The sequence below is a fragment of the Lethenteron reissneri genome, chromosome 61, assembly GCF_015708825.2.
Source record: "Lethenteron reissneri isolate LAM-NWPU_2019-01 chromosome 61, ASM1570882v1, whole genome shotgun sequence".
Classification (NCBI taxonomy): Eukaryota; Metazoa; Chordata; class Hyperoartia; order Petromyzontiformes; family Petromyzontidae; genus Lethenteron; species Lethenteron reissneri.
In genome coordinates, this window is record NC_083839.1 from 2,419,755 (window position 1) to 2,444,099 (window position 24,345).

A 24,345-nucleotide genomic window follows, 5' to 3' on the forward strand; every position below is an offset into this window, starting at 1 on the left:
ACAGCGACCTAATTCAAAAAAGGGATGGGGAGATTTAGAAAAAGTCCGCTTAAAATTGGCAAACATTCCAGATATTTCTATCCCATTTTGACCATGCGCTCTCGACAGCATGTTCAGAGACAGAAACTAGCCCGTCTTTTTAACTGACATGCAGTAACGAATAAGGTCAACCAACCATCAAGCTTGGCACGTGACCTTCCCACGGACAATAAGCGCCTACCATCTCCCGTTAAGCCGTATTTGAATGCTGGGAAAACCACCATCAGAGAGCGCCTATCAAGGTCGGCATGGCGTACACACAACGGCGGTGCAACCCCTTGCAGTGTACCACGTTTCTAACGAGGAGGTATACAAAGAGGAGTGTTGATAACAAATGAAGGGTAACGCAAATTTCCCATGGCACTCAACGCGCATTCAACTACTGCACGAAAATCACACGAGTATTTCGTGGCCTTAAGACTGCATAGTTGTGTGGACAACGTCAGAGGCCTGTTATAAGGGTTTATTGACCACCATCCCACCCTCCCCCCCCCAACTGCATTCTTCCAGTACCATCAGCCAAGCCGCCCGGGTTTCTGTGCGGAGCACCGGCGGGGAAGCAAAGCTGCTTTTTCTGCCGGGCGTTTCCGCTGTTGGAACCACGCCGGCCCCGGCGCCTTCCGCCGTTGCCCTGGATGGCGGAGAGTTCGACAACGGACTCTGGCAGAGTGCCCGGCTCTATCAGGGCCTCGCGGTGCGCCGTGGGAAGGCCCGTACTGGGAGAGCGGCGGGTGGCCGACGTGCCACGGACCGACACATCGTCCATGTCCTTCTGCGCGTGACGGGGCACCTTAGAACGCCGCTCCTGAAATCGCGAAAAACAAAAAGCACGTCGAACGTGCGACCATCAACAGACCCACCTTGAGGGTGGGTGGAGCCCATCACTCTGCGCTCACGAATCTGAGATTTTGCACAAAAACTGATGTATTCTTAATCTCGTATAGAGCTACCTCCAAGAGCCCTTTCAGTGACTACTGGTCCACAAGGTGGATGAAAAGCACCTGCTCTACATAAGAGATTAATGTTCATCACATGACAATAAATCCGAAATTTCATTCATCAAGCTGGATTGAAACCAAATCAAGTGCATGACCAAATTTCATTCGTTTTTTCGTGTAGTTATTGGGACCTGGGCCATCAACACGTGACACTCAAGACCCGTTTAACCACGGGCGGCCGAAACCTGGAGGCCCTCATCCAGCAGTGGATTGAAAAAGGGCTACACAGGACATTATTCTTGAACAATTACAGGCATTCATTTTTAGAGTGAGCTTAGAGACTTAAAAAACTATCGAAAAGGTGTGCAAATGTGCGGAACATTATTACCAACTACAGCATTATATTCGTTCACACTTGCCTGAACGAATGGCGTCTTTGGGAACTGCTTCGCTGCAATTTTCTTAAGCACTGCGCCGGGCTTCCGATGTCTACGTGCCTCTTGTGGCAAGGCGCGAGTGGAGGCGCACGGGCTGGTCTGAACATTATCCCGGTGCTTCCGGCTCGCTGGCTCGTCCCCCCTCGTGTGCGATGGTACCACGCTTCCACAATTGCTCGGCAAGACCTGGCGCAATGGCGGCAGCGGCACCCTGCTCTCCGTTCGCGCGCTGGCCGCTTCCATCCGTGCAAAGTGGCGCTCGTCTGCACCAGCGACCGCCGGGCCTGCCTGCTTGTCCGCGTCGGCGCAGTGGTGAGAGGGGCGACGAGACTGCAACTGCGGTGGCGGCGAGGCAAGCTGCTGCATCGGTTGTTCGTAGCCTCCGCTTGCTCGCACTGGGCTGCTGGACGTGGCCACGTCACGATTTCGGACGATCGATGACCTTCGTCGAGTGAAGACTGCGGGGGACCAGGTTGGCAACTCCTGCCGAGGGCAGGGGGTGGCCTTCTGCTGCTGGCGGTCGTTCGCGATGCAGACGTTACCTCCCAAGTACGGCAACGCGCCCCTCATTCCATCGTAGTGCAGATGACCATGGTGGTGCTGAGAAATTTTCGGCAAAGGGACCAGTGCATCCATGCCATTGTAATTGCTGCCACTGTCCAATGAGAGCGAGAGGATGCTGGTTCTCTCCTTGCCAGTCCGATGCATATACTCGTCATCCATTCTGTCCAACCAGGCCCACGTGTTCACGTCCGCAGTCGATATGGCAGGCAACGGCTCTTCTGTGGACATGGAGTGAGTGGAGCTCTCTTCGTCGCCTGTGCAGCAGTTATCCCGGGACGGCTCCGGCCGTTGCTGTACGCCATGGCAACAATGCTCACGTGGACGTGGAGGTCTGTGGCAGCGTGGACAACCGTGAGAGCACACGGTACAAGTGCCCTCAGCGTGGCAACGCGGCTTGTCGCTCTCCAGTCCACCTCTTTCTTCTCCAGTCTGCGCACATCCTACATCCCGCGCCGTGATAGGCTTCTGGATGGCACGCGCCGCTACCATGTTTTCCGCTTCGTTACCCTCCAACGCAGCGTTGCGCGGCAGCAGGCGCTCGTCAATTAACTCGAGGTGAGCGAGAGTTGTCGAGGACGGCATGTACTCGTCATAGGTTAAGGACCATAGCTCGTGGGAGGAGACGTCGTTCTGGGAATTTCCTTGCATTCGCACACTGCCCTCCTGGCACACGTCGGCAGCCGGCAAAATCTCGATGCGCACAGGAATTTTGCTGGAGGCTTTGGCATCGTAAATTGGCACCGTGGAATGTGGGATGGGCCACACCGTGTGGATGGAACTTTCTTCGCAATTCTGCAAGCACGGGGTGATCCGTGGCCCACACAGTATCCTTCGTCACCGCTGCACCAGTGGTCGTACTTTTGGATGGCCGGCTCCCATCATGGTTTCTTTCCTCATCGCGGTTGCAATCGTTACCCATCCCACCGTCTCGACCGCCCTTTTTCAAAAGGTCGCCCTTGGCCGTTACAGGATTGACGACACCTGCTGCTGGTTGAGACGAGTCTGTATTATCTGGGACCTCCAGTAAAGTAGAGCTGGAGTGCATCTGCTCCTCTTGATCGGACGGCTCGGTGCTGGCTGGAAGGGAACCGATTCCGGATGACTGTTTTTTGGACATCGCGGCTCCGCAAATTGCATTTTCCCAGTGTCCTGGTGGCATCAGCCGCTGCGAATCCTGCTCCCGATCGCCCCCCGTCGCCGCCGCTTTCGACACAACCGGAACAATATCCAGGTCATCGGTGGACGTCTGAACCTCCCTTGTGATCACCGCAACTTTTTCTGCCGCCGATGCAGTGGTGGCAGCCGGTGCGGCGGCGGCGGCGGCTTTGTTGACAGGTGGCTTTTCAGAAGCAGCGTTGGCCGTGCGTTGTGCGCGGCGCTGGTAGGGGACAGGAGGGAACCCGTACGGATTTCTAAAATGCCTGTAGTAAGGGTGCATGATGGGCTGTTGATAGAAATTACGCCGTGCATCCTGCTGCGCAATGACATAAGGCGGCATGTATGGGAGGCCACCTCCAACGAAGCCTGCAAGGTACAACAAAAACAAGGTCAAGCGATCATAATGGGCCAATGTACTTGATGCCAAAGCACCACCTTGGCTCAACGTGTCAATCACCTAAAGGGCCCACTTAGTTCCTCTAACACCCCCCCCCCCCCCACGTAGCCTCAGACGTGCCTCTCTTATTCGGCGTAGAGGGCGTCCATAAATGACGTCACGCGATTTTGGACGATTTTTGACCCCCCCCCCCCTTCGTCACACGACGTCACAAAAAGTTAGACCCCGCCCCTCAAATATGACGTCACAAAGCTCTGCCCCTCTCCCAAAAAAACATGCTTCTAATCGCTTTAAACTATTGTCATTGTAGTGCGTATTCAATGTGGCGCTGCACTCTGATGTTGTAGGAGAAAGCATTTATTAAAAAGTCTATTTAATTAAGTAGAACGTGTTGTCTATATTTATTTAAAGTTACGCATTTTGATGTGAAGTCACATTTCTCTAACCCCCCCCCCCTCGTCACACATCGTCACAAATGTCTGACCCCCCCCCCCCCATGTGCGTGACGTCATTTATGGACGGCCCCGTAGTTGCTCCACGTGTCTGGCATCCCCTCGCAGCTCATCCACAGCTTTATTTCCTCCCTTCGCAACAACCCCCATCCCCCCCAAGTCCATATCAGAACCAGAATGTATATACTAGAGGAATCCGATGATCTATAAAGCTCTTGTCCACAAATTAAACCGAAGCAGAGCCTGTACCCGACTTCTGGCATGCCTTGCTCATACACACACTTTACACTTTTTCGATTTCGTGTTTACGTTTGTGTAGCACGAACAAACACGACAATGATGATACAAGCTTAGATATACATGCTTGGAATTAATATACAGCACACAGGAGGGGTAGGAAGAACACCGCATTGAAAGGCTTATATCAATTCTAGATTTGAAGCTTTCGTGACTGCAAGGATTCATACTCTTAGTTCTTTCGGTAAAGTCACGTAGGTAAAATTAAGTAATAAATATAGAAATAAAATAATTATATTAGGCAACACACACCGAATCAGGGACGGGTGTGTGGGTCTTCATCCAACAGCGAATAGACAATGGTTGACGAAAATTAGAGGACTTTCGACGGCTGACCCCCCCCACCCACCCCGGTCTAGTAGATTCCCTTGCCCGGAGAGGCTCGAGAATTGTGGCAGGGGAAATAGGCGAGGAAGGTCGTCCCGGTACTGGGGGGTCACAAGGCCTCGCATATACATGTCCTGTTGTTGAAATATAATCATCAAGTAAATGTCTTTATCAAGTTGTTTCAAGTTAATTGTGACCAATATTAAGTATCTCGTCATGAGATTACACCACAAGTAATAATTATTAATTAATAATTATTATACACAGTTGAGGCCTAGTGCACACAACCGCCCCCCGCATCACCTCCTGGATTCCCTACCCAAGGCCCCACGTCTCCCCGGGTAGGATAATCTAGGCAAGACCGGCGTCACGAAGTGGTCGATGAGGCCCACCACGTAATTAACTCCCGAGCGAGTTCAGCAAATCTCGCTGTCCCCCCCCGCCTGTTGTAATTACTGGCGAAACGTCGTACTCAAGATTGTAAATCCGTAATAGGGTGTTGTTGTTGTGAGATCGCGTAAATATAAATGTGTCGTTAAACCCGCCACCACCCGACACAGCAAAGGTTTGTCACGTAAACAGAACGTGGCCAATTCGTCACTAGTACAGCACCACCGGTTGTGTGTTGGAGAGCAAATCCACAACATTTACAATCAGAGTACGACGTTTCGCTAGTAATAACTAGCATCATCAGGGCGGGCAGCCAGATTTGTGACAAATCTTACTAATTAGCTGCGTCGGGAGGTGGCGGGTTTAACGACACATTTATAGATTTACGCGATCTAACACACGCACACAAACACGTCTATTATGGACGTTGAGCTTCTTTCGCACCCGTATGGCCAATCCGTGAAAAATCGGAGTGCGTGGGTGAAGGACAAACAAACTAAACGCACAATAAAAGCACTTCCTAAGAAATTCGTTTCCAAGATGGACACTGCGTGGTGAGGAATTCATCGAGCAGTGGATTGCGAATTGAAATGCATTCTCTACCAACTGAAGAATTACCATGTATGTGCATCGCCATCGTCAGCCATGGTCAATCAACTGCTGGATGATGGCCTCCATCACCATCAGCCATGGTCAATTCACTGCTGGATGAAGGCCTCCATCAGCCATGGTCAATCAACTGCTGGATGATGGCCTCCAAGCCTCCACCAGCCATGGTCAATCAACTGCTGGATGATGGCCTCCATCACCATCAGCCATGGTCAATTCACTGCTGGATGAAGGCCTCCATCAGCCATGGTCAATCAACTGCTGGATGATGGCCTCCAAGCCTCCACCAGCCATGGTCAATCAACTGCTGGATGATGGCCTCCATCACCATCAGCCATGGTCAATTCACTGCTGGATGAAGGCCTCCATCAGCCATGGTCAATCAACTGCTGGATGATGGCCTCAAAGCCTCCACCAGCCATGGTCAATCAACTGCTGGATGATGGCCTCAACCTCCACCAGCCATGGTCAATCAACTGCTGGATGATGGCCTCCAAGCCTCCATCAACCATGGTCAATCAACTGCTGGATGAAAGCCTCCATCACCATCAGCAATGGTCAATTCACTGCTGGATGAATGCCTCCCCAAGCCTCCATCAGCCATGGTCAACCCACTTCTGGATGAAGGCCTCCCCCCAAGCCTCCACCAGTCATGGTCAATCAACTGCTGGATGAAAACTTCTCCCCTCCAGCCCCAAGTCACTGCCACCACCTCTTACGATCCTGCGATGCAATGTATCCGCCTAGCACCCGAACCAACGTAAATCGTTACATCTCTCTCGGTAGAAGGTCCTCTCGGCCACGTTATAGTACACGTACTAACTTTAAAAGCTAATTATAAGTATTGTAATCCGTCATCTACATTATCGGCATTTCTAAAATTACAATACTGTACTCCAAACCGTGTTATCCAAACCTCTCATTTCGCTACACCTGTAATGTTTCCCTCGCTACAATACTTCAAACAGTGTTATCCAAACCTCCATTTCACTACACCTGGAATGTTTCTCTCGCTACAACACTCCAAACCGCGTGATCCACACCTCATTTCGCTACACCTGTAATGTGTCTCTCGCTACAATACTCCAAACCGCGTTATCCAAACCTCAATTTCACCACACCTGTAATGTTTTTCTCGCTACAATACTCCAAACCGCGTGATCCAAACCTCTCATTTCGCTACACCTCGATCCAAGGCCTTAATGATTATATATATATTGGGGGGGGGCGTACATCCCCCCCCCCCCAATATTCAGATATGCTCAAAATGTCCCCCCCAAATATATTGCTATAAAATATATTTCTGTTTATAGGATTGTGGTTATGGTTGTACTTTATTAATCCCTAATCTCTGCCATTAACATACAATGTAACAAGAAAAGGTAAAAAAAAGAAAAAACAACAATGTAATACAATACACTATTAGACATTGTAACAAAAAAGTCCATCCCATGTGTTAGCGAATTTTTTTATATTTTAGGCAAGAAATTCGTTTTAAAATTTAGATTTTTGGGGGGGGGACGACGACCCCTAGACCCCCTGAAAGATTTGGTCCCCCCAATATTGACTCCATGGCTACGGCCTTGCCTGGATCGCTTCCCTCATCCGACCTCATAGCAATCTCATTGCCCCCCCCCCCTCCCACACACACAGAGAAGTATTATGTCTGTTTGGCGCCCCATCACCAACACTGTTGGGGCCGAGTGTCGGTCCAGGTGACGCCACCCAGAAGCAGAGGAGCAGGGGGGGGGGGTGCCCAGCTGTTCCCCCGCCTCGGGGCCTCTACGGACCTTTGTGACGATCTGGCACGATCCTGGACCCCACGCCACACCGCCACCCTCACCACTACCACCAAATGTATCGATCTTCTCTCACCGGGCATGTAGTACGGGGCGTGGGGCATCTGTGCCCAGGGCGCCATGTAGCAGGTCTGGTAGACGGGCATCGGTGCGACCGGTGGGCCAGGCATGGCTGGAGGTGGTCCTCCACCGGGCTGCCACTCGCCCGGCGGTGGAGGTGGAGGTGGCGATGGAGGAGGAGCAGGAGGAGGCGGTCGAGGAGGTTGGGGGCCATAGCCGCTCATGGTCGGTGCCGCCAACGCACGAAGTTGGGAGAGAGGGAATGAAAACCGATGCGGCGGTGATACAATTTTTGGCAGACGGTCCCGTGCGATAAATGGGGCATTTGGCTTAGAACGAGTAGTTGGTGATGACGATGGTGGTGGTGTGTCTGTGAGCCAAACAGCGAGGATGAGGTAGTGGTGGTATCCAGGTAGGCGGCATTGGGAGTCGTGATGGCCCCAGGGGAAGGGACCCTGGGTCCTGAGATTGCCCAGAAGGGTTCCACGCAGCCAATAAATGAACTCGCGGCGAAGCTGAGCGAGACTGTGAAGCCACTCCCTGCCCCGTGGCAAGAACACCTGCCTAGCACCCCCCCCCCCCCATAACGTCACTCATCATCAACTTCATTAATTAATGGCGCCCTCCATTGTTCTCCAGATTGACTCAGATTTAAACAACAATAGAGGGTGGTCGGGGTGGGGTTGCTTGAGCGGTGGCGCAGCGGTTCGCGCACCCGAGTGAGATATGAACCGCGGACACCTGAGTCTGATTGCTGAGTGCGATTCCCCGCTCCTCCAACCTGCCCCCACCCACCAATCCCCCCCACCCACCAATCCCCCCCACCCACCAATCCCCCCCACCCACCAATCCCCCCCACCCACCAATCCCCCCCACCCCCAATGACCAGCGTGGTGAAGTCTGGTAAAGCAGCTATGAACAACAGAATGCACTGACAATGGGCTGTAAATTCATATGAGCGTATTCCTCCAATGATAAGGCGCACTGCACCTCCCCCCTCCCTGTATTTAAGAGAACACTTTGGTAGTGTGTCTTATAAATCCGGTAGGTGTGTGCGTGAAGGACGCTGCTGCTACTGGGCAGTTTTGACGCAGTCGCTCTCCAGCAACAACGGAGGGCAGAGGAGCGACGCTCACAACAACGAGCGGAGCGCCAGGTGGATAAAATACAGCAAGTTGGCACAGTCGGGGGTACAGCTTGGTGGTGCATCTACCGGTCATCTCAGTCAGCCAACCCATGGCACCTGCAGGGTCTGTCTCGAGACCTCCTCCTGCACCTAGTCTGGCACAGTAGGGGGTAGAGCTGGTGGTGCATCTACCGGTCATCTCAGTCAGCCAACCCATGGCACCTGCAGGGTCTGTTTCGAGACTTCCTGTTAGCGAGCCTTCCACACTTCACGTGGTAGCCTCAAAGTACACCTAGCCTGGCACAGGCGTCGTGGTGACGTCACCGTCGCTTAGTGGTGAATGGCGGTTGTTGGTGTTGGTGAGAGCGAGACCAGATCTGTGTGCCTATTTACACCGGGCACAATTTTCTGGGTTCATCTTACTTTCCCGAACCTCTTATGATCCAGAGAATGGGGTAGAATGGTTATTAGTGCATTAGTTAAAATGATTAATGTGGGAAGTAATCATCTGCTGATATGCGTTAATGAAATTAACCGCAATATCTGATGCAAGTCGCTGGCTGCAGTTGTTTAACAATTGCCAATTAAACAATGGGGTTTATTTTTATCCCAATTTTTAGCTCGAATAACTGGTTTGGTTTTTAATAGAAATATTTAAATGGAATTGTTTGAAAGAACAAAAAAGCATCCCTTGATTAAATTAACACGTGTAATTCCACTCTTGGCCCAAACCATTAACATTGAAACCAATTTGGAATTAATTTGTCACATTTAATGAATAATCCGAAAAAACATATTTTTGCAATTCCTATCAAATAATGGAAAATGTCCGAGTAGGCGTACTATTACGACTGTTTTATTTTTATTTTACCAGGTAAGGCCCACTGAGCTGTATAGCTCTTTTTCAGAAGCGACCTGGCCACAAATTATAGCTCAACCAAGTGGACTTATAATCATCGCGTGGAAGTGTATGGCAGCCAAATACTCTAAACGCGCGACGTCGATTCTAAATGTGGAGGGAATAAGTATAACCCGTAAAAACAAAGTTTTTCACTATAAATCCTTTATATGCGTGGCGGCTCGAGTCCTCTCGTCCTCTGGCTTGAGATGGCTTCCACCTATGGGTCAGATGATTGTCTGCCAGTATTAAGCAATTGGTAATTAAATATTTAATGAGTTTTCCCTAAACAGTGTAAAATTTTGGAAAAAAATTTTCACGAACATTAATTTTCTCGCACAACGAGTCTGTGTGCAAAATGTCAGCTCGATTGGATCACGGGAAGTGGGTTAAAAAACGACCGAAAGATTTGCACGGTCGTAAGCAAGCAAGCAAGCACGCAAGCGAACTTAATATAAAGAATTTTAAAAAACCGGAGGACCCGGAGAAAAATCCACGCAACCACGGAGATAGAGAGGCACGCAAACTCCAAATATACAGCAGCAGGCGTCAGGGTTTAGATCGAACCCACGACCTCCTTCATACCAAGCGAGGTAGTTAACAACTCCTAGCCACCGTGATGATGGTGATGATGAGAGAGAGAGAGACACCGCAAACTCCAAATATACAGCAGCAGGCGTCAGGGTCGGGATCGAACTCCCGACCACCTGCATTCCGGGCGAGGTAGTTAACATCTCCGAGCCACCGTGATGATGAGAGAGAGATACGCAAACTCCAAATATGCATCGCGCCAGGAGACTGAATTCTTGATTTCGAGTCATATTCAGCGAACCATTGCTCAAGCGCGCCTTTTGTGACATAATGATGACGCAAATCCCAGATGCGAAAAGGAAAAATGACAAATGAAATTCGCAAACACAAAATAATCTCATAATGGTTTATTTATACAAAAGATATGCCACAGCTTTTTGTTGTTGTTGTTGTTGTTGCAAACAGCAGCTACGGGTAAGGTACAGTGGATATTTAACGGGAGGACACGAAAAATGACATTTTTTTATTAACATCACATTTGCCTCACAACACCAACTTCGCTTTAGATAACGTCATCATCGATGCTGGTGGTTTAAGGCCGCAAAAACTAACGCACGTCAACTCCCACCCTGCATAGGAAAGTCGAGGCTTTACAAAGCACCGGACTAATATAAGTTTAGAAAAGAAACACAAGCTTCGTTATGCCGTCACATCACGACTAACATAGACCCACGTTTAACACAGTCGCTATCTTCAACGGGCAGGTAACAATATTAGCCCCAACAGTGTTCTGAGAGCAGAGGTCGCAACCGGGTACCCGATACCCGTACCCTACACGATACCCGGCTACCCGTACCCGGCCGGGTACGGGTACCCGTTTGCGACCCTGGTGCGGCCGGGTACGGGTACGGGTCTGCCGTGAGTCACTGGTGAGTAACTGTTTGTCACTCATTTCCCAACGTCTTGTCTCTTCTCACAATTCAAGTTCCTAGAATCAACCCACCCGCGCCTGCAACATGGCTTCATCCCAGAGGTCGCAATCAGGTACCCGATACCCGTACCGTACCGTACCCGTACCCGGCCGGGTACGCGTAGGGTACGGGTACAGCCGGGTACGGGTACGGGTACCCGTTTGAGACCTTGGTGCGGCTGGGTACGGGTACGGGTAAGGAATCAAAACCCGTTTGCGACCTCTGTCTGAGAGTTATTTTTGAACCTGCCACATAAGCCACATTAAATAATCGCGCCACGTTTTCCATCGAATTTTCTTTGTTTTATGAACGTGTTCATAGGATTATAGTCAAATAGGGTACAACAATATGGGACGGTATTATGATTACGGATGGACGTACGTTCTAGTCTAGTGGTAGTGCCTTACCCCGCAATCCCAACTGAAAACCAGCCTCGTGGCCAACAGCAGCGGCGTGAGATAACAATTGCAGAGCTGCGCCTTGACCTGTTAAGAGGTTTACGAACGACTGGCAGCGTGCCTTTCCCGCTTTCTATCAGGCATTCGTGTCACAGATTTGAGGCTTTCGTGACTGCAAGGATCCATACTCTTTGGCTGTTTTCGGTAAAGTCACGTAGGGCATGCTTTCCCACCTGATGACGGACGCTTGTGTTGCGCCCGAAACGTCGTGATTTAATTTAGTTGTTTTCTTTTAGTTTATTAAATTGTTTACCTACGTGACTTTACCGAAACAACCCAAAGAGCATTCGTGTCACACTGCGGTTATTTACGAACGAAGCAAGCGCCACTTCGGGACGGCGAGGAAGACTCTCTCGCAACTGCCGGAGGGCCCCCCCCCCCCCTGGGGGGCCATGCGAGGCTCGCTGGCACAGCAGTGGTGGTGGTGGCGCGTTCCCAAATAATTGCCGATGGGTAGAACGGCGTTCCCGAATAGTCGTGGCCGAAATCGAGCACCTTGGTCATGCGGAGCCCCGGTGGGGCACGACGGCTGCCACGTGTTGCAATTCGTGGATCGTGAGCCAAGGGAAGGGTGGTCAATTTTCGAGCCGACGCGATTTGCTCAGTCTCGGGTCATCGTCGTTGTCACCTTCGGTGCAAATGCTGTTGTACAATTATCACCCTTCCGACCCACCCCTGGCATTGCCATCGGGTCGTGGCCGTATCGAGTTTGCGTGGCTCCGCAATCTATTTTGATGCGTACATAAAAACAAATGTCGCCCTTTTCATTTGTGTCTTGGGATGTGGATGGGTCGCAGGGTCAGAGCTGGCATCGCTGAGATCCTCGAGACAAATCCTGTATGCGGGTTTCCGCTGCTTCATGTTTAAACCGGATACTCAAGTGCAGCCAGTCACCAATGATCGCTCCAAAAAAAAAACACATTTACTTCATTTGACAAGAATCCCAGCTTTTGACAATAAAACGATTAAGTTATCGTGGTGGCAGCAGTGTGATATCTCCGCAGCAAGGTGTATCGGCAAAGTGCTTTGTCCCTAGCGTGGACAAGCGGTCACTTGAAAGGATCCTGGAAGCAGTTCTGTGATATCAACTTCCGCGGGCCATCCTGTTAACACGGGGCGTCACGCTGCTCTGCGGCAGTTCCCCAAGGGACACTTCGTCTCAATGACGTTGACGACGGTCGGACAAGTGCCAAGAACACTGGGAAAAAGACAAAAAACCCCCCCACCCCCGTTTGTTTGGAGTTGAGTTTTGTGCTTATACATTGAGCTGTGGTGTGGATTAAATTAATGCAATGGCATTTCTGTGGTCTGAAAATGAATTCGTTGGCCTCCTGACCACCGACCCTACTTACTTAAAGCCGTACTCAATGAACGAACAGACGAATGATCAATCTGGCTTCATGAAGCATTATAGCATCTTCTTGGTTCTTTCGGGAAAGTCACGTAGAAGGGAAATAATAAAATAATAAAAATAAAACATAATTCTCACGACGTTTCAGCCACAACGCAAGCAGACGCTGTCTTTCCGACAGCCCTGTTCTTCACCTGAGGACGGCTGCTTGCGTTGTGGCCGAAACGTCGTGAGAATTATTTTATTATGTTTTATATTTTATTATTATATTATTTCCCTTCTAAGTGACTTTTCCGAAATAACCAAGAAGATGAATCCGTGCAGTCACGAAAGCTTTAAATCATTATAGCATCCTCGTCATCATCAGATAAAACACTCGGATTAACGTTACAAGCGTCACCTTATTTTACCGCTCAACTTATTCTTGTTCGCTCCGTTTCCTTTCAGGCCTCTCCGGATTCTTGCTGTAACCCGTGCCGCTCCCACAAGCCCTCCCTGTTGCACCGATGCTTTTGTGCCACCTGTTCCGCCAAGCCTCTACCCAGCGTTACGTGACAGGCAAGAGAGCCGAACAGTGGGAACGGGTGTACAAAAAGCGCCACGTGTTTGCAGAGGGCAGCTACAATCCCAGACGCTCAGCAGTGCAACCACACCAGGCACCAGGGACTGGAAGAGAGTCGGGCACCGGACCGCGAAGAGGAATCGGACAGAATGCCCCCCCTCCCTCATTTAAATTCCTTGCACTAGAATCAGATATTTTAAAAAAATTATCCTGGGGAAATCCGATGAGCTATGAAGCTATTTTCTTTTCTACAGAGAGCCCAGTAAGGGGACAGGTCAGAAAGTTACAACAACAACAAAAAAACGATAGGAGTGCAATGAATCTTTGAGCAAGAGAGTCCTAACAGGTTCTAGCAACAGGGGGCGATGTTGCTGCCGCTGTGTGTGCGTGTGTGGTCCCAATCGAGTTTTTTGTTTGTTATGTTACCAGATAAGGCCCCACTGAGCTACGTAGCTCTTTTTCAGATGCGACCTGGCCATCACAAGTGACAGCTCAACGAAGTGGCTTATCGTCGCGTGGAAATTTATAGCAGCCAAATAGTCGAAACGCACGTTTGATTCTAAACGTGGAGGGAAAAACCGGAGGATCTGGAGAAAAATCCACGCGGCCACGGGGAGAACGTGCAAACTTCGAATATACAGCAGCAGGCATCAGGGTCAGGATCGGGATTGAACACACGACCTCCTATATACTGGGCGAGGTCGTTAACATCTCGCCACCGCGGCGTGTAAATACAGTCACACCCCAAATTATGGTAATACCCCAAGAGGGACCGTGCCAACCACACTATACCACTGGCCCAACCGCATCCTGCGTTGGAAGTTCAGTTTGGAATGCACAGCATCTTATAAAGTAAAACAGAGGGGCGAGGAATGACTTTGAAACCAGGATGGGGGGTGGGGGGGGGAACATAGGGTGAGAACGGGGCATATTCCTTGCCAATCAAGACCACTCACGTACATTTTCGGTTAAATTATCCCCGCTGTGAAAACAAAGTAGAACGGCGAACTGTAAACACAAATAACCAAGCGGACGCGAAAGGCTCCTTGAACTAACACGCAACGTGGCACTAGCGCGGACCAGGTTCACCTTTCGCCGAACGGAATATACTCGTGGCGCGCAAAGAGGCCGCAGGGCGCCCACCGCCCCTTTCGCGCCGGTGTCGTCGGCGGAGCATTTTCTCGCGACGAAACCGAGCGCCGCGCGTAGCCGCAAATAAAAAAAAGAAAAGACGCGGCGGAGTCGAGAAAGCTTCCAGACGGCTGCGAGCGCGAGAAGGAAGGCCGCACGCAGGCCGGGAAAGGCCCCACTGCTGCCTCGCAAAAAAGGTCTTCTCTCACCAACGCCAATCCACAGCTCCCTCCCCCACCCCCTCGTCTCCTCCCCCGGCGTGTCCATCATCAGCACTGAAACGTGCATTTGTTCGGCTGGGAACACAGAGGGGAGAAGATGGTCAGCGGTCAGTCGTTCGCATCATCGATTCGCCCATCGATTCTTCCACCTCGTGGAGAGGACTCGGGTCTAAACCAAACCGACCGTTACGTCTCATCCGCGCTGTTTAGCCGCCTCTCCCATCGCCGCTCCCCACGGCTACTGATCCCGGGAGCTTCACTCGTTTGTTTAGATTGCTTCACTCACGTTGAGGGCTCAATCTAAACTGTTTCGTCTCACCCAGCGTCACACGTGCTGTGTTCATCTATGAGGCCCTATTTTTGTTATGTTTGCCAGTATCGAAAATAATAGATGTGTACCCTTTCCGGCAAATAATACAGGAGGTGTTAAGATGTGCCAAAACACCAAAGAGACGACACCCCCACCTCTAGCAAGGCATCATCCAGTCTGCACTGACCAGATGTCAAGCTCACGGTAAGTTATGCAAACAAACATGCTCTGATAATAAATGCAAACTAGTTGGCCTACATCAGAGACAGCCTTCTTCACGACCTTGTCTCACCAATGTTAGACGACCAAAGAACGACCAAAACGATAGTTAAGTCTATAAACCTATTATTGTTTTCATAATACTGTGTTCAACCACCCACACTGCAGGTCAAATAACTTCTCTTTATGCTTTTAGAAATAAAGTAGTAATAGGTTTGTTCTGTGTTTCCCGCCTATCTGATTACAATGCATAAACTCGACTATATTTGAACCACATTTCAACTTTCCAGCCCTTGTAAAAAATGATACTTCACATCGGTCACTCACGTTGGTCCCTAGCATCATGCCTTAACTAGGCCGCCCCTCCAGGCCTGTGTGCCCTGGTGCGGCTCCACCACCCGCACACTCTCAGTAGCGAGTCAAACGCAAAGTGGAAGAAGAGCAAGATAATGGGACGGTATTTGAGCGCGCGCTTTGAGGCTAACAACTAAAACACATTCCTGCGGAGGGAGCTGGTAGGAACGTTGAGTTGCTCGGTCAATGGCCAGGGTCAACGGCGGCGTGGTGTATTCCGCAAATATGGCCTACTGTGAGGGCGGGCACAAGCCGGCGTGAGTAGGTTCAACGTTGAGTTTTATAAGGGCACCATGGGGTGACCAGCCCCTCCCCACCCAGCCCCACCCCTCCCACCCCCCACCCAGCCCCACCCTCCCCACCCAGCCCCTCCCCACCCTCCCCACCCAGCCCCTCCCCACCCTCCCCACCCAGCCCCTCTCCACCCTCCCCTCTCCACCCAGCCCCACCCCTTCCATTTTTGGATGCATGACGGACGGACGGACACAATAATCCCCTGTGGGCTGGTGGAACCAGGTGGTTCCTACCAGTAATATCAACAACAAGGGCGTGAACGCAAGGCGCTTACAAATGGGCGGCGGAGGAGCTGGTTGCGGATTTGATGGAGAGTGTGTCCCTGGGCCAAACTGGACGCCACGTTCTGCACGGCACCGCAGTCGCAACGGTAGCCCTGGACACAGCACACACACACAGCGCACGCATCATCAGTCATCGTCGTTGTCATCGTCATCACCACTGTCAAGTTCAACGCACGTACACATCTCTTTGCTTTTATAATTGCTTTCCACAAGTGCCCAGGCATCGTGACTCACCCTGCGTCCTCCGTAGCACGTGCAGGTGCAGTCAAGGCCGCGGTTCTTGCGCATCCACTTCTGTCCCACGGTGTACTCCTTCCCACCCTCGTAGCACGTGTTCTCATCTGCGCGCAGAGCGTAGGTCAAAGCAATTTTATTTCGTGACACCTGACGTCGAGGGGGTTGATTGCAACTTTGTAACGCTGCGCCGCCACACCGCGTTCGACCCCCCCCCCGGCCCCTCCCCCTCGCCCCGCTCTCGTGGAGCGAGAGGGCGATGGCTCAGAGGCGCGAGGAAACGCGGACCAGCAGGAGGGCGTCCACACGATAGCCGGTGCCAACAACTGCCCAAGCTCTGCGGTCCCCTAAGCGTTGAGGTCTCATCGGCCGATTCATTCGTCTTTATACGTGAGAGGAAACGGAACAGGTGAAGTTATGTAACGCTGGTACAACCTGTGACCCCAGTGCGACCTGTGACCCCTGGACAACCCGTGACCCCAGTGTGACATATTAACCCGGCACAACCTGTGATGCCGGTTATGAACTGTAACCCCAGGTGCGACCTGTGACCCCAGTGCGACCTGTGACCCCTGGACAACCCGTGACCCCGGTGCGATCTGTGAACCCGGCACAAACCTGTGACGCCGGTCACGAACTGTGACCCCGGGTACGACCTGTGACCCCGGGTTCGACCTGTGACACCGTGACGGCGTACTTCCAGTCGGAATGTACCAACGTGTCACCACCCACCCGCCCCCCCCCCCCCCGCTGCAAACGGGGCTGATGGGACCCCCCCCCCCCCCGCGGCATCATTGCGCCCACCCACCTGGTTCACACTTGAACTGCCCGAGGTCGTTCCCCAGGCAGGTGCAGCTCATGCGGCGCCCCGTGGCTGTGGTGGTGCTCCACTGCTCGCCGATGCGGTAGTTCTGGCCGTTGTCATGGCACCATTCTGTGGGGGGGGGGGGGGTGGGGGTGGTGGGTGATACCAAAAAGAGAGGGGGGGTAGAGTGGGGGTAAAGAGAGAGAGGGGGGGGGGGGGGTAGAGAGAGTGGGTAGAGAGAGAGTGGGTAGAGAGAGAGGGGGTAGAGAGAGAGGGGGTAGAGAGAGAGGGGGTAGAGAGGAGGGGGTAGAGAGAGAGGGGGTAGAGAGAGAGGGGGTAGAGAGAGAGGGGGTAAGAGAGAGGGGTAGAGAGAGCGAGGGGGTAGAGAGAGAGGGGTAGAGAGAGAGAGGGGTAGAGAGAGAGGGGGTAGAGAGAGAGGGGGTAGAGAGAGAGAGGGGGTAAGAGAGATGGGGGTAGAGAGAGAGTGGGGTAGAGAGAGAGAGGGGGTAGAGAGAGAGGGGGTAGAGAGAGGGGGGTAGAGATACGGGTAGAGAGAGACGGTTATAGATAGGGTGGTAAGAGAGGGGTAGAGAGAGAGAGGGGGGTATAGAAGAGAGAGAGAGAGGGGGGTATGAGAGAGAGGGGTAGAGTGGTGAGACTGGTAGAGAGAGGGGGGTACGAGGAGAGACGAGGGGGTAGAGAGAGAGAGGGGGTAGAGAGAGAGGGGGTTTAGAGAGAGAGAGGGGTAGTAGAGAGAGGGGGTAGAGAGAGGGTGGTAGCAGAGAGATGAGGGGGGTGGTAGAGAGAGAGGGGGTAGAGAGAGAGAGTAGTAGAGAGGGGCTAGAGGGTTAGAGAGAGAGAGGGGGTTAGCGAGAGGGGGGGTAGAAGAGGACGGGGTAGAGAGGGAGGAGGGGGTAGAGAGAGAGGGGGGTGGTAGAGAGAGAGGAGGGTGGTGGTAGAGAGAGAGGGGGGTAGAGAGAGAGAGGGGGTAGAGAGAGAGAGGGGGTAGAGAGAGAGAGGGGGTAGAGAGAGAGGGGGTAGAGAGAGAGAGGGGGTAGAGAGAGAGGGGAGTGGTAGGGAGGAGAATCAGAGCATGCTTCTTCGTGTTGATGTTTGTGTCTATGAAGAAAGTAGCACAAATTGATTTTGTTTCACAATGGGAAAATACGTAAAATCTTTCATTTCCCATTGCTTTGCATATAAATCGAAACAATGGAAAAAAACTAAAAGAAAAACTAAATGATGAACGAAGCAAAGTGGCGACTAAACCGAGCATCTTCTTGCTTCCTCTGATCGTAAAAAAAAGAGAGAGAGACAGAAAAGAGAGAAAGCGTGCCCTAACTGCAAAAGAGAGAGATACAGAGATAATGTGGAATCACAGGACGAGAGAGAGAGTGAGAGAAAGAGAGAGCGTGGCCTCACTGGAAGAGAGAGAGAGATACAGAGATAATGTGGCATCACAGGACGAGAGAGAGTGAGAGAAAGAGAGAGCGTGGCCTCACTGGAAGAGAGATACAGAGAGATACAGAGATAATGTGGCATCACAGGACGAGAGAGAGTGAGAGAAAGGGAGAGCGTGGCCCTCACTGCAAGAGAGAGAGAGATACAGAGATAATGTGGCATCACAGGATGAGAGAGAGTGAGAGAAAGAGAGAGCCTGGCCTCACTGGAAGAGTCGCAGCGGATGTGCCCACTGCCGTGTCCCAGGCAACGACACAGGAACAAGAATCCGGTGTTGGAGGGGCGCTCCCACTCCTCGCCCACCGCGTAATCACGCCCCGTGTCCTCGTCCATGCAGCGGTCTTCCGTCGCGTCGCCCGTCAAGTTCATCGGCACTGTTGCGGGCGACAGCACGCGATAGATTCACGCCGTCACATCACTGCCACATCACCGTCACATCGCTGGCACACCGTCACATGACCGCCACATCACCGTCACACCGCCGTCACATTACTGGCACAGTGTCGCACGCGGCCCATCTGTTAACTGTCTCATCGCAGGACTTACGGGGGCGTCACGGTGGCGAGCTGTTAACTCCCTCGCCTGGTGTGCAGGAGGTCGTGGCTTCGATCCAGACCCTGATGCCTGCTGCTGTATATTTGGAGTTTGCGTGTCTCTCTCTGTGGCCACGTGGATTTTTCTCCGGCTCCTCTGGTTTTTCCCCTCGACATGTAGAATCATCGTCACGCGTTTAAGAGTATTTGGCTGCTTATAAATTTCGACGCGATGGTGATGAGCCCATTCCGTTGCGCTCTCATTTGTGGCCAGGTCACTCCTGAAAAAGGGCTACACAGCTCAATGGGCCTTACGCTTCACCCCGTTTGAAAAACGCCGATCTAGTCCATCACAGAGGCACTCGGCGAACAGCACTTGCCCCAACGCTCTGTTCGAAGCTACACGGGGGACCTTTGTAATTGTCCGACGAGAGCGGGCCCAGGACCAGCGGAGGGAGGAGGGGGCGGTGCGCGTACCGGTGTTGAGCAGGGTGATGAACTCCTCCAGCACCTTGTCTCGACGCGAGCCGTGCAGCGCCTCCACCACCACGCTGTACTGCGTGCCCGTCATGAGCCCCGTCAGCGTGGTGCTGCTCAGGCTGCCTGGCAGCCGCATCTGCGACGGGGGGGGGGGAGGGGGCCGGGGGGGGGGCAGATCCGTCACGGTTGCGTTCGGGCGACCGATCCTTCCGCTGTTTTCTCCGACCTCTCAACGCCTCCCGACCGATGGCGTCGTGACGCCGTGGGACCGTAGCCGTCAACCCATCACGGTTGGCCCCGTATTCTTGTGCAGGGCGTACAGCCGTTTCAATACGGGCAACAACAACTATATTTGTCTCTTTGTTTGTGTTTCTCCCGTGTGATGGGACTTTGTAGGATGAACGTTGGGATTTATAAGGTGCACGGGGTGACCAATAGGATCTGAATTGGTCTGTAGTAAGGTAGAGGCACGGATAAGGGGTTGACAGGTATGGATATATCTCCTCCAAGTCCCTCGGTCCATCAAGCCTGCAGCGTGCCGGGGTCGCGGTGATTCTCGTAACTATTACATTTGAGTTTCGAAAAGAACGAAATTTGAGTTTCAGGCTGTGGGCGGACGCTGCGCGGTTGACCCCAATGCGCCGTCGCCGCGTTTGGAAAGCCGGGAAATAAATTAGAACTTGCCGGGGGACACAGCCAGAAGTAAGTGGGGAGTGGAGGCCAATTTAAAGAGGCGAGTTTTACAAGACGGAGGACTTCTTCTTCATTCGTATGGATTTCATAGCAGCAGATTTAAGATGCAATTTTAGTCGATTGCCTGTTTAGAAGCAGAGTGGGATCTCGTCTGTCCCTCATCTAAAGGGGCGAAGACGGTGGCGGCGGAGTGTTTACGATGTGGCTGACGGTTTGGGATTCCGTGGCCGCACCGCTCGCAGGGCCGCCGAATCTTTGACGGCGCCATTCGTGGCAACGGGTGGCCCCATCGGCCACGCGGCCCCGGTCCCAATTCAGGTGACGATCGGCCTCTGGCGGCGTGGAAGGTTGTAAACCGGGAGGGTTCGACGGTAGGGACTCCTGTGTGAGATGTTTTATTATTTTTTGACAGGACTTAAACAGCCCTAACGACTCCGATTAGGCGCATTAACGAAGGGCAAAAGCGTCGTTCCAAAGCCTAGGAGCAGCAGGGCACAGTGCAGGCGAAAAGGCCGATCAGCCCAGGGACAGAGAGGGGCCTTGACCTTGGGAGTCCTTCGGAAGAAGTGCGATTCGAACATCTCGGGGACCTCGTTGGAGAACACAAACACGGATCGGTACATTTTTATGTTCTCCCCCCTGCTTGTTGTTCCCCACCTGGGTGGGGGCAGTGAGCCCAGTTTCCTCCCCCCCCCACACACCCCCCGTTTACTAAGGCCCTGTCGTGCCGACACCACCCCCCCCCCCTTCCCTGCCTTCGTTCAGTGACCGGCGGCTTCGTATTGGACTCACGTTGAGTTGGGATTTAAAAAAAAAAGAAAAAATATTATGAAAAAAAAAATACAGGGATTACTCTACTTACGAACATTCGACTTACGAACTTTCAGAGATACGAACAAAGCTGTCCATATGTGCATTTGCCTGTTCGGGCCGAGAGTCGTAAGTTCAGGCGGTGGTGGCATCTACATCTGCAGAACGTGAAGAACCAGTGGCATCTACATCTGCAGAACGTGAAGAACCAGTGGCATCTACATCTGCAGAACGTGAAGAACCAGTGGCATCTACATCTGCAGAACGTAAAGAACCAGTGGCATCTACATCTGCAGAACGTGAAGAACCAGTGACATCTACATCTGCAGAACGTGTTGAACCAGTGGCATCTACATCTGCAGAACGTGAAGAACCAGTGACATCTACATCTGCAGAACGTGAAGAACCAGTGACATCTACATCTGCAGAACGTGTTGAACCAGTGGCATCTACATCTGCAGAACGTGAAGAACCAGTGGTATTTACATCTGTAGAACGTGAAGAACCAGAGGCAACTATATCTACAGGAGATCACAAAACGTTTAAACCCTTTCCCCGTGTTTAGCGTACACGCCGCACGACGCGTTTGGAATTGACAGGAGTAAAGTTTGACTTACGAACAAATCGATTTACGAACAGACCTCTGCAACCTAACTCGTTCGTACGTAGAGGAATCCCTGTAACATTTCTATATTTTTTACCGATCGGTTCCTGTAAATATTGCCACGGGGCTAACAGGATGCGGCGCGCAGCGAGGGCCTTGGCGTTTGTTTTGGTCACCTGTATGGGCGCGGTGCCGTCGGCGGCGCCGACGGGGATGCACGACACCAGGTACTCCGAGGCCTGGTGGCGCGGCACCCACGTCACCTCCGTTTCGGTGAGGTGCTGCTCGAGATGAACCTCGGGGGCGAGGACAGCGGGCGCCACCAGGGCCACGCCATCCACCTGCAGCTGCATGCCGGCCTGATGGGACGGCAGCGATGCGCTGCGGGAGCGCAAGGCGGGGAGGTTGGGGGGAGGAGGTGAAGGAATGTAAGGGGGGAGGCATGGGGGGGGGGGGAGATCAACAATGCGCTTGACGAACACGTCCGGGGACGGTGAACGCTCAACGCGGGGTTGCGCGAGAGGTGACATTCCGTATGGGAAAAAAGAACGAGAATAGGGTTTTGTACCCTTTCTGATGATAAAACAGGAGTTGTGTTACGATGTTCGAACACCAAATCGGTACGTTTTGCAAGGAATGAAGTACTGCGTAAACCACACGTACTTGTGGTAACATGCAAATATATTATCAGAGCACGTTTGTCAGCTTAACGCTGTCGGCTTTCGCGACCAATATTATTCATGATAAAGGCTTATTTGGGGGGGGGGTTTGGATCTCGTAAACATAAATGCGCGTCTTTAACCCGCCACCAGCCGACACAGCCTGACGTCAGTAAGGTTCGTCACGCGAGCAAAACGTGCACAATTAGTTAGCGCTTCAGCTCTACCGGTGTTGTCAGGAGAGTAAAACCACAACGTTTCCAATCTGAGCACTGCGAAGACATTTCGCCGTTAATTCCATTCGGGCCTCTGCCGGGCCAAATTTTTCTTCGCCAGAATTGCAAAGAGATCCACCCGCGTCCCCGGTCTTAAATAATAGCAAACGAGGTGACCTCGTCTTCTTGGTTCTTTCGGTAAAGTCACGTAGAATGGAAATAATGAAATAATAAAAATAAAACATAATAAAATAATTATATGCAAATTCTTTTGTCAAGGCGCTCTTCCTCCTCCCTCCCAGCTTAAATAGACGCTTCAAGCCTAGGACGTGTCATTCAGACTCTGTCTTATCGACAGACCTGTTCTTCACCTGAGGATGGCTGCTTGCGTTGTCCCCGAAACGTCGTGAGAATTATTTTATTATGTTTATTTTTATTATTTTATTATTTCCCTTCTACGTGACTTTACTGAAAGAACCAAGAAGATGAATCCCTGCAGTCACGAAAGCTTTAAATCGAAATTTACGAGGTGACGTCGCTTTTACCCGGGGCGGAGTTCTGTCACGATCGTTTCCACGTGCCGCTGGCCGGCCCACGGTCCCATCTCGCGTCCTTCGAAGCGCGTTTCCGACGACAGGGGCGAGGTGTCCCCTCGCCGGGACGGGAGTTCCCGGCCCGCGGGAACCTTCGCGGGAGCGATGGGCGGCCGGGGTGCTGGCGTCGCCAGCAGTTCCGGCCTCACAGCCTCAGCTGCAAACCAGCGGCGTCGTGAGCAGGGCAGCAACTTGCACGTCATCATTAGCGCCGACGAGTCGAGACGATACAAACGTCCGGTCGCCGCCACGCGTCTGCACTATCGACATCAACCGATGTCGATTCCTAATTCTCGTCACCTTTTTCCAGCGGCATTCGGCGTTCTTTTGCGCCGTACGTAGCCAACTGTGCTAATTGGAGGTGCGGGGGAATGACAACAAACTAAACACCAAAAGCAGTTCTAAAGAAATTAGGTATCAATGTTAATTATCTCAAAGTGCATAGCTCGATCGGCTTCCGAATATCGGAAGGAAGAGCGTTCCAGACGGCCGCAGATGCACATCTGAAAATGCGCGATGCGGTAACCGTCTTTATTCGATGGCCAGCCAAAAAGCTGCTCCTCCTGCGAGGATGACCGGAGCTCGTGTAATGGTTTGTGCTCCTTGGGGCCAAGCAGGGCCAGGTACGGGGACGACGACACGTTGACAGCGCCAACCGTGCCATCTGTGCGCGTCTTGAATCGTTCACCGCGCGCTCGCGTGGATGTGGCAGTGGAAACGAGGATGCCGCTGGCTCACCGGTGCGGAAGGAGCCACGCAGAGGCTGGCTTCTCACGGTGTCCTGCACTGCCACGAGGCTGAACACGTACTCCGTGTTCGACTGCAGATCTGCAACGCGGATGTCAGCATACCTGTTAACCCCTTGTCAGTGCCTACCTTACTAAAAACCGGAGGACCCTGGTTTTTCTCTCCACACTAAGAATCAAGGCTGTACATTTCCACGTGATAAGCCACTTCGTTGCGCTATCATCTGTCACTTCTGAAAAAGAAGCGAATGGCTCAGTGGGCTTTAAGCTGGTAAGATAGCCCAATGACGTGGCTTGTCATGTGGACATTTCTAGCAGCCAAATACTCGAAACGC

General features: G+C 52.1%; 1 protein-coding gene across 1 annotated transcript in view; it reads right to left on the bottom strand.

The window, feature by feature from the left end:
* Positions 1 to 10,414: 10,414 nt before the first annotated feature.
* The window catches only part of LOC133358303 (fibronectin-like), a 93,600-nt gene continuing 79,669 nt past the window's right edge, over positions 10,415 to 24,345 (bottom strand). The window contains 9 exon segments of the mRNA XM_061576559.1: positions 10,415 to 14,791; positions 16,168 to 16,269; positions 16,412 to 16,518; positions 17,220 to 17,345; positions 18,884 to 19,051; positions 19,688 to 19,826; positions 21,974 to 22,178; positions 23,217 to 23,421; positions 24,003 to 24,092. Coding sequence (XP_061432543.1) covers positions 14,765 to 14,791; positions 16,168 to 16,269; positions 16,412 to 16,518; positions 17,220 to 17,345; positions 18,884 to 19,051; positions 19,688 to 19,826; positions 21,974 to 22,178; positions 23,217 to 23,421; positions 24,003 to 24,092 — 1,169 coding nt within the window. The 3' untranslated portion in view covers positions 10,415 to 14,764.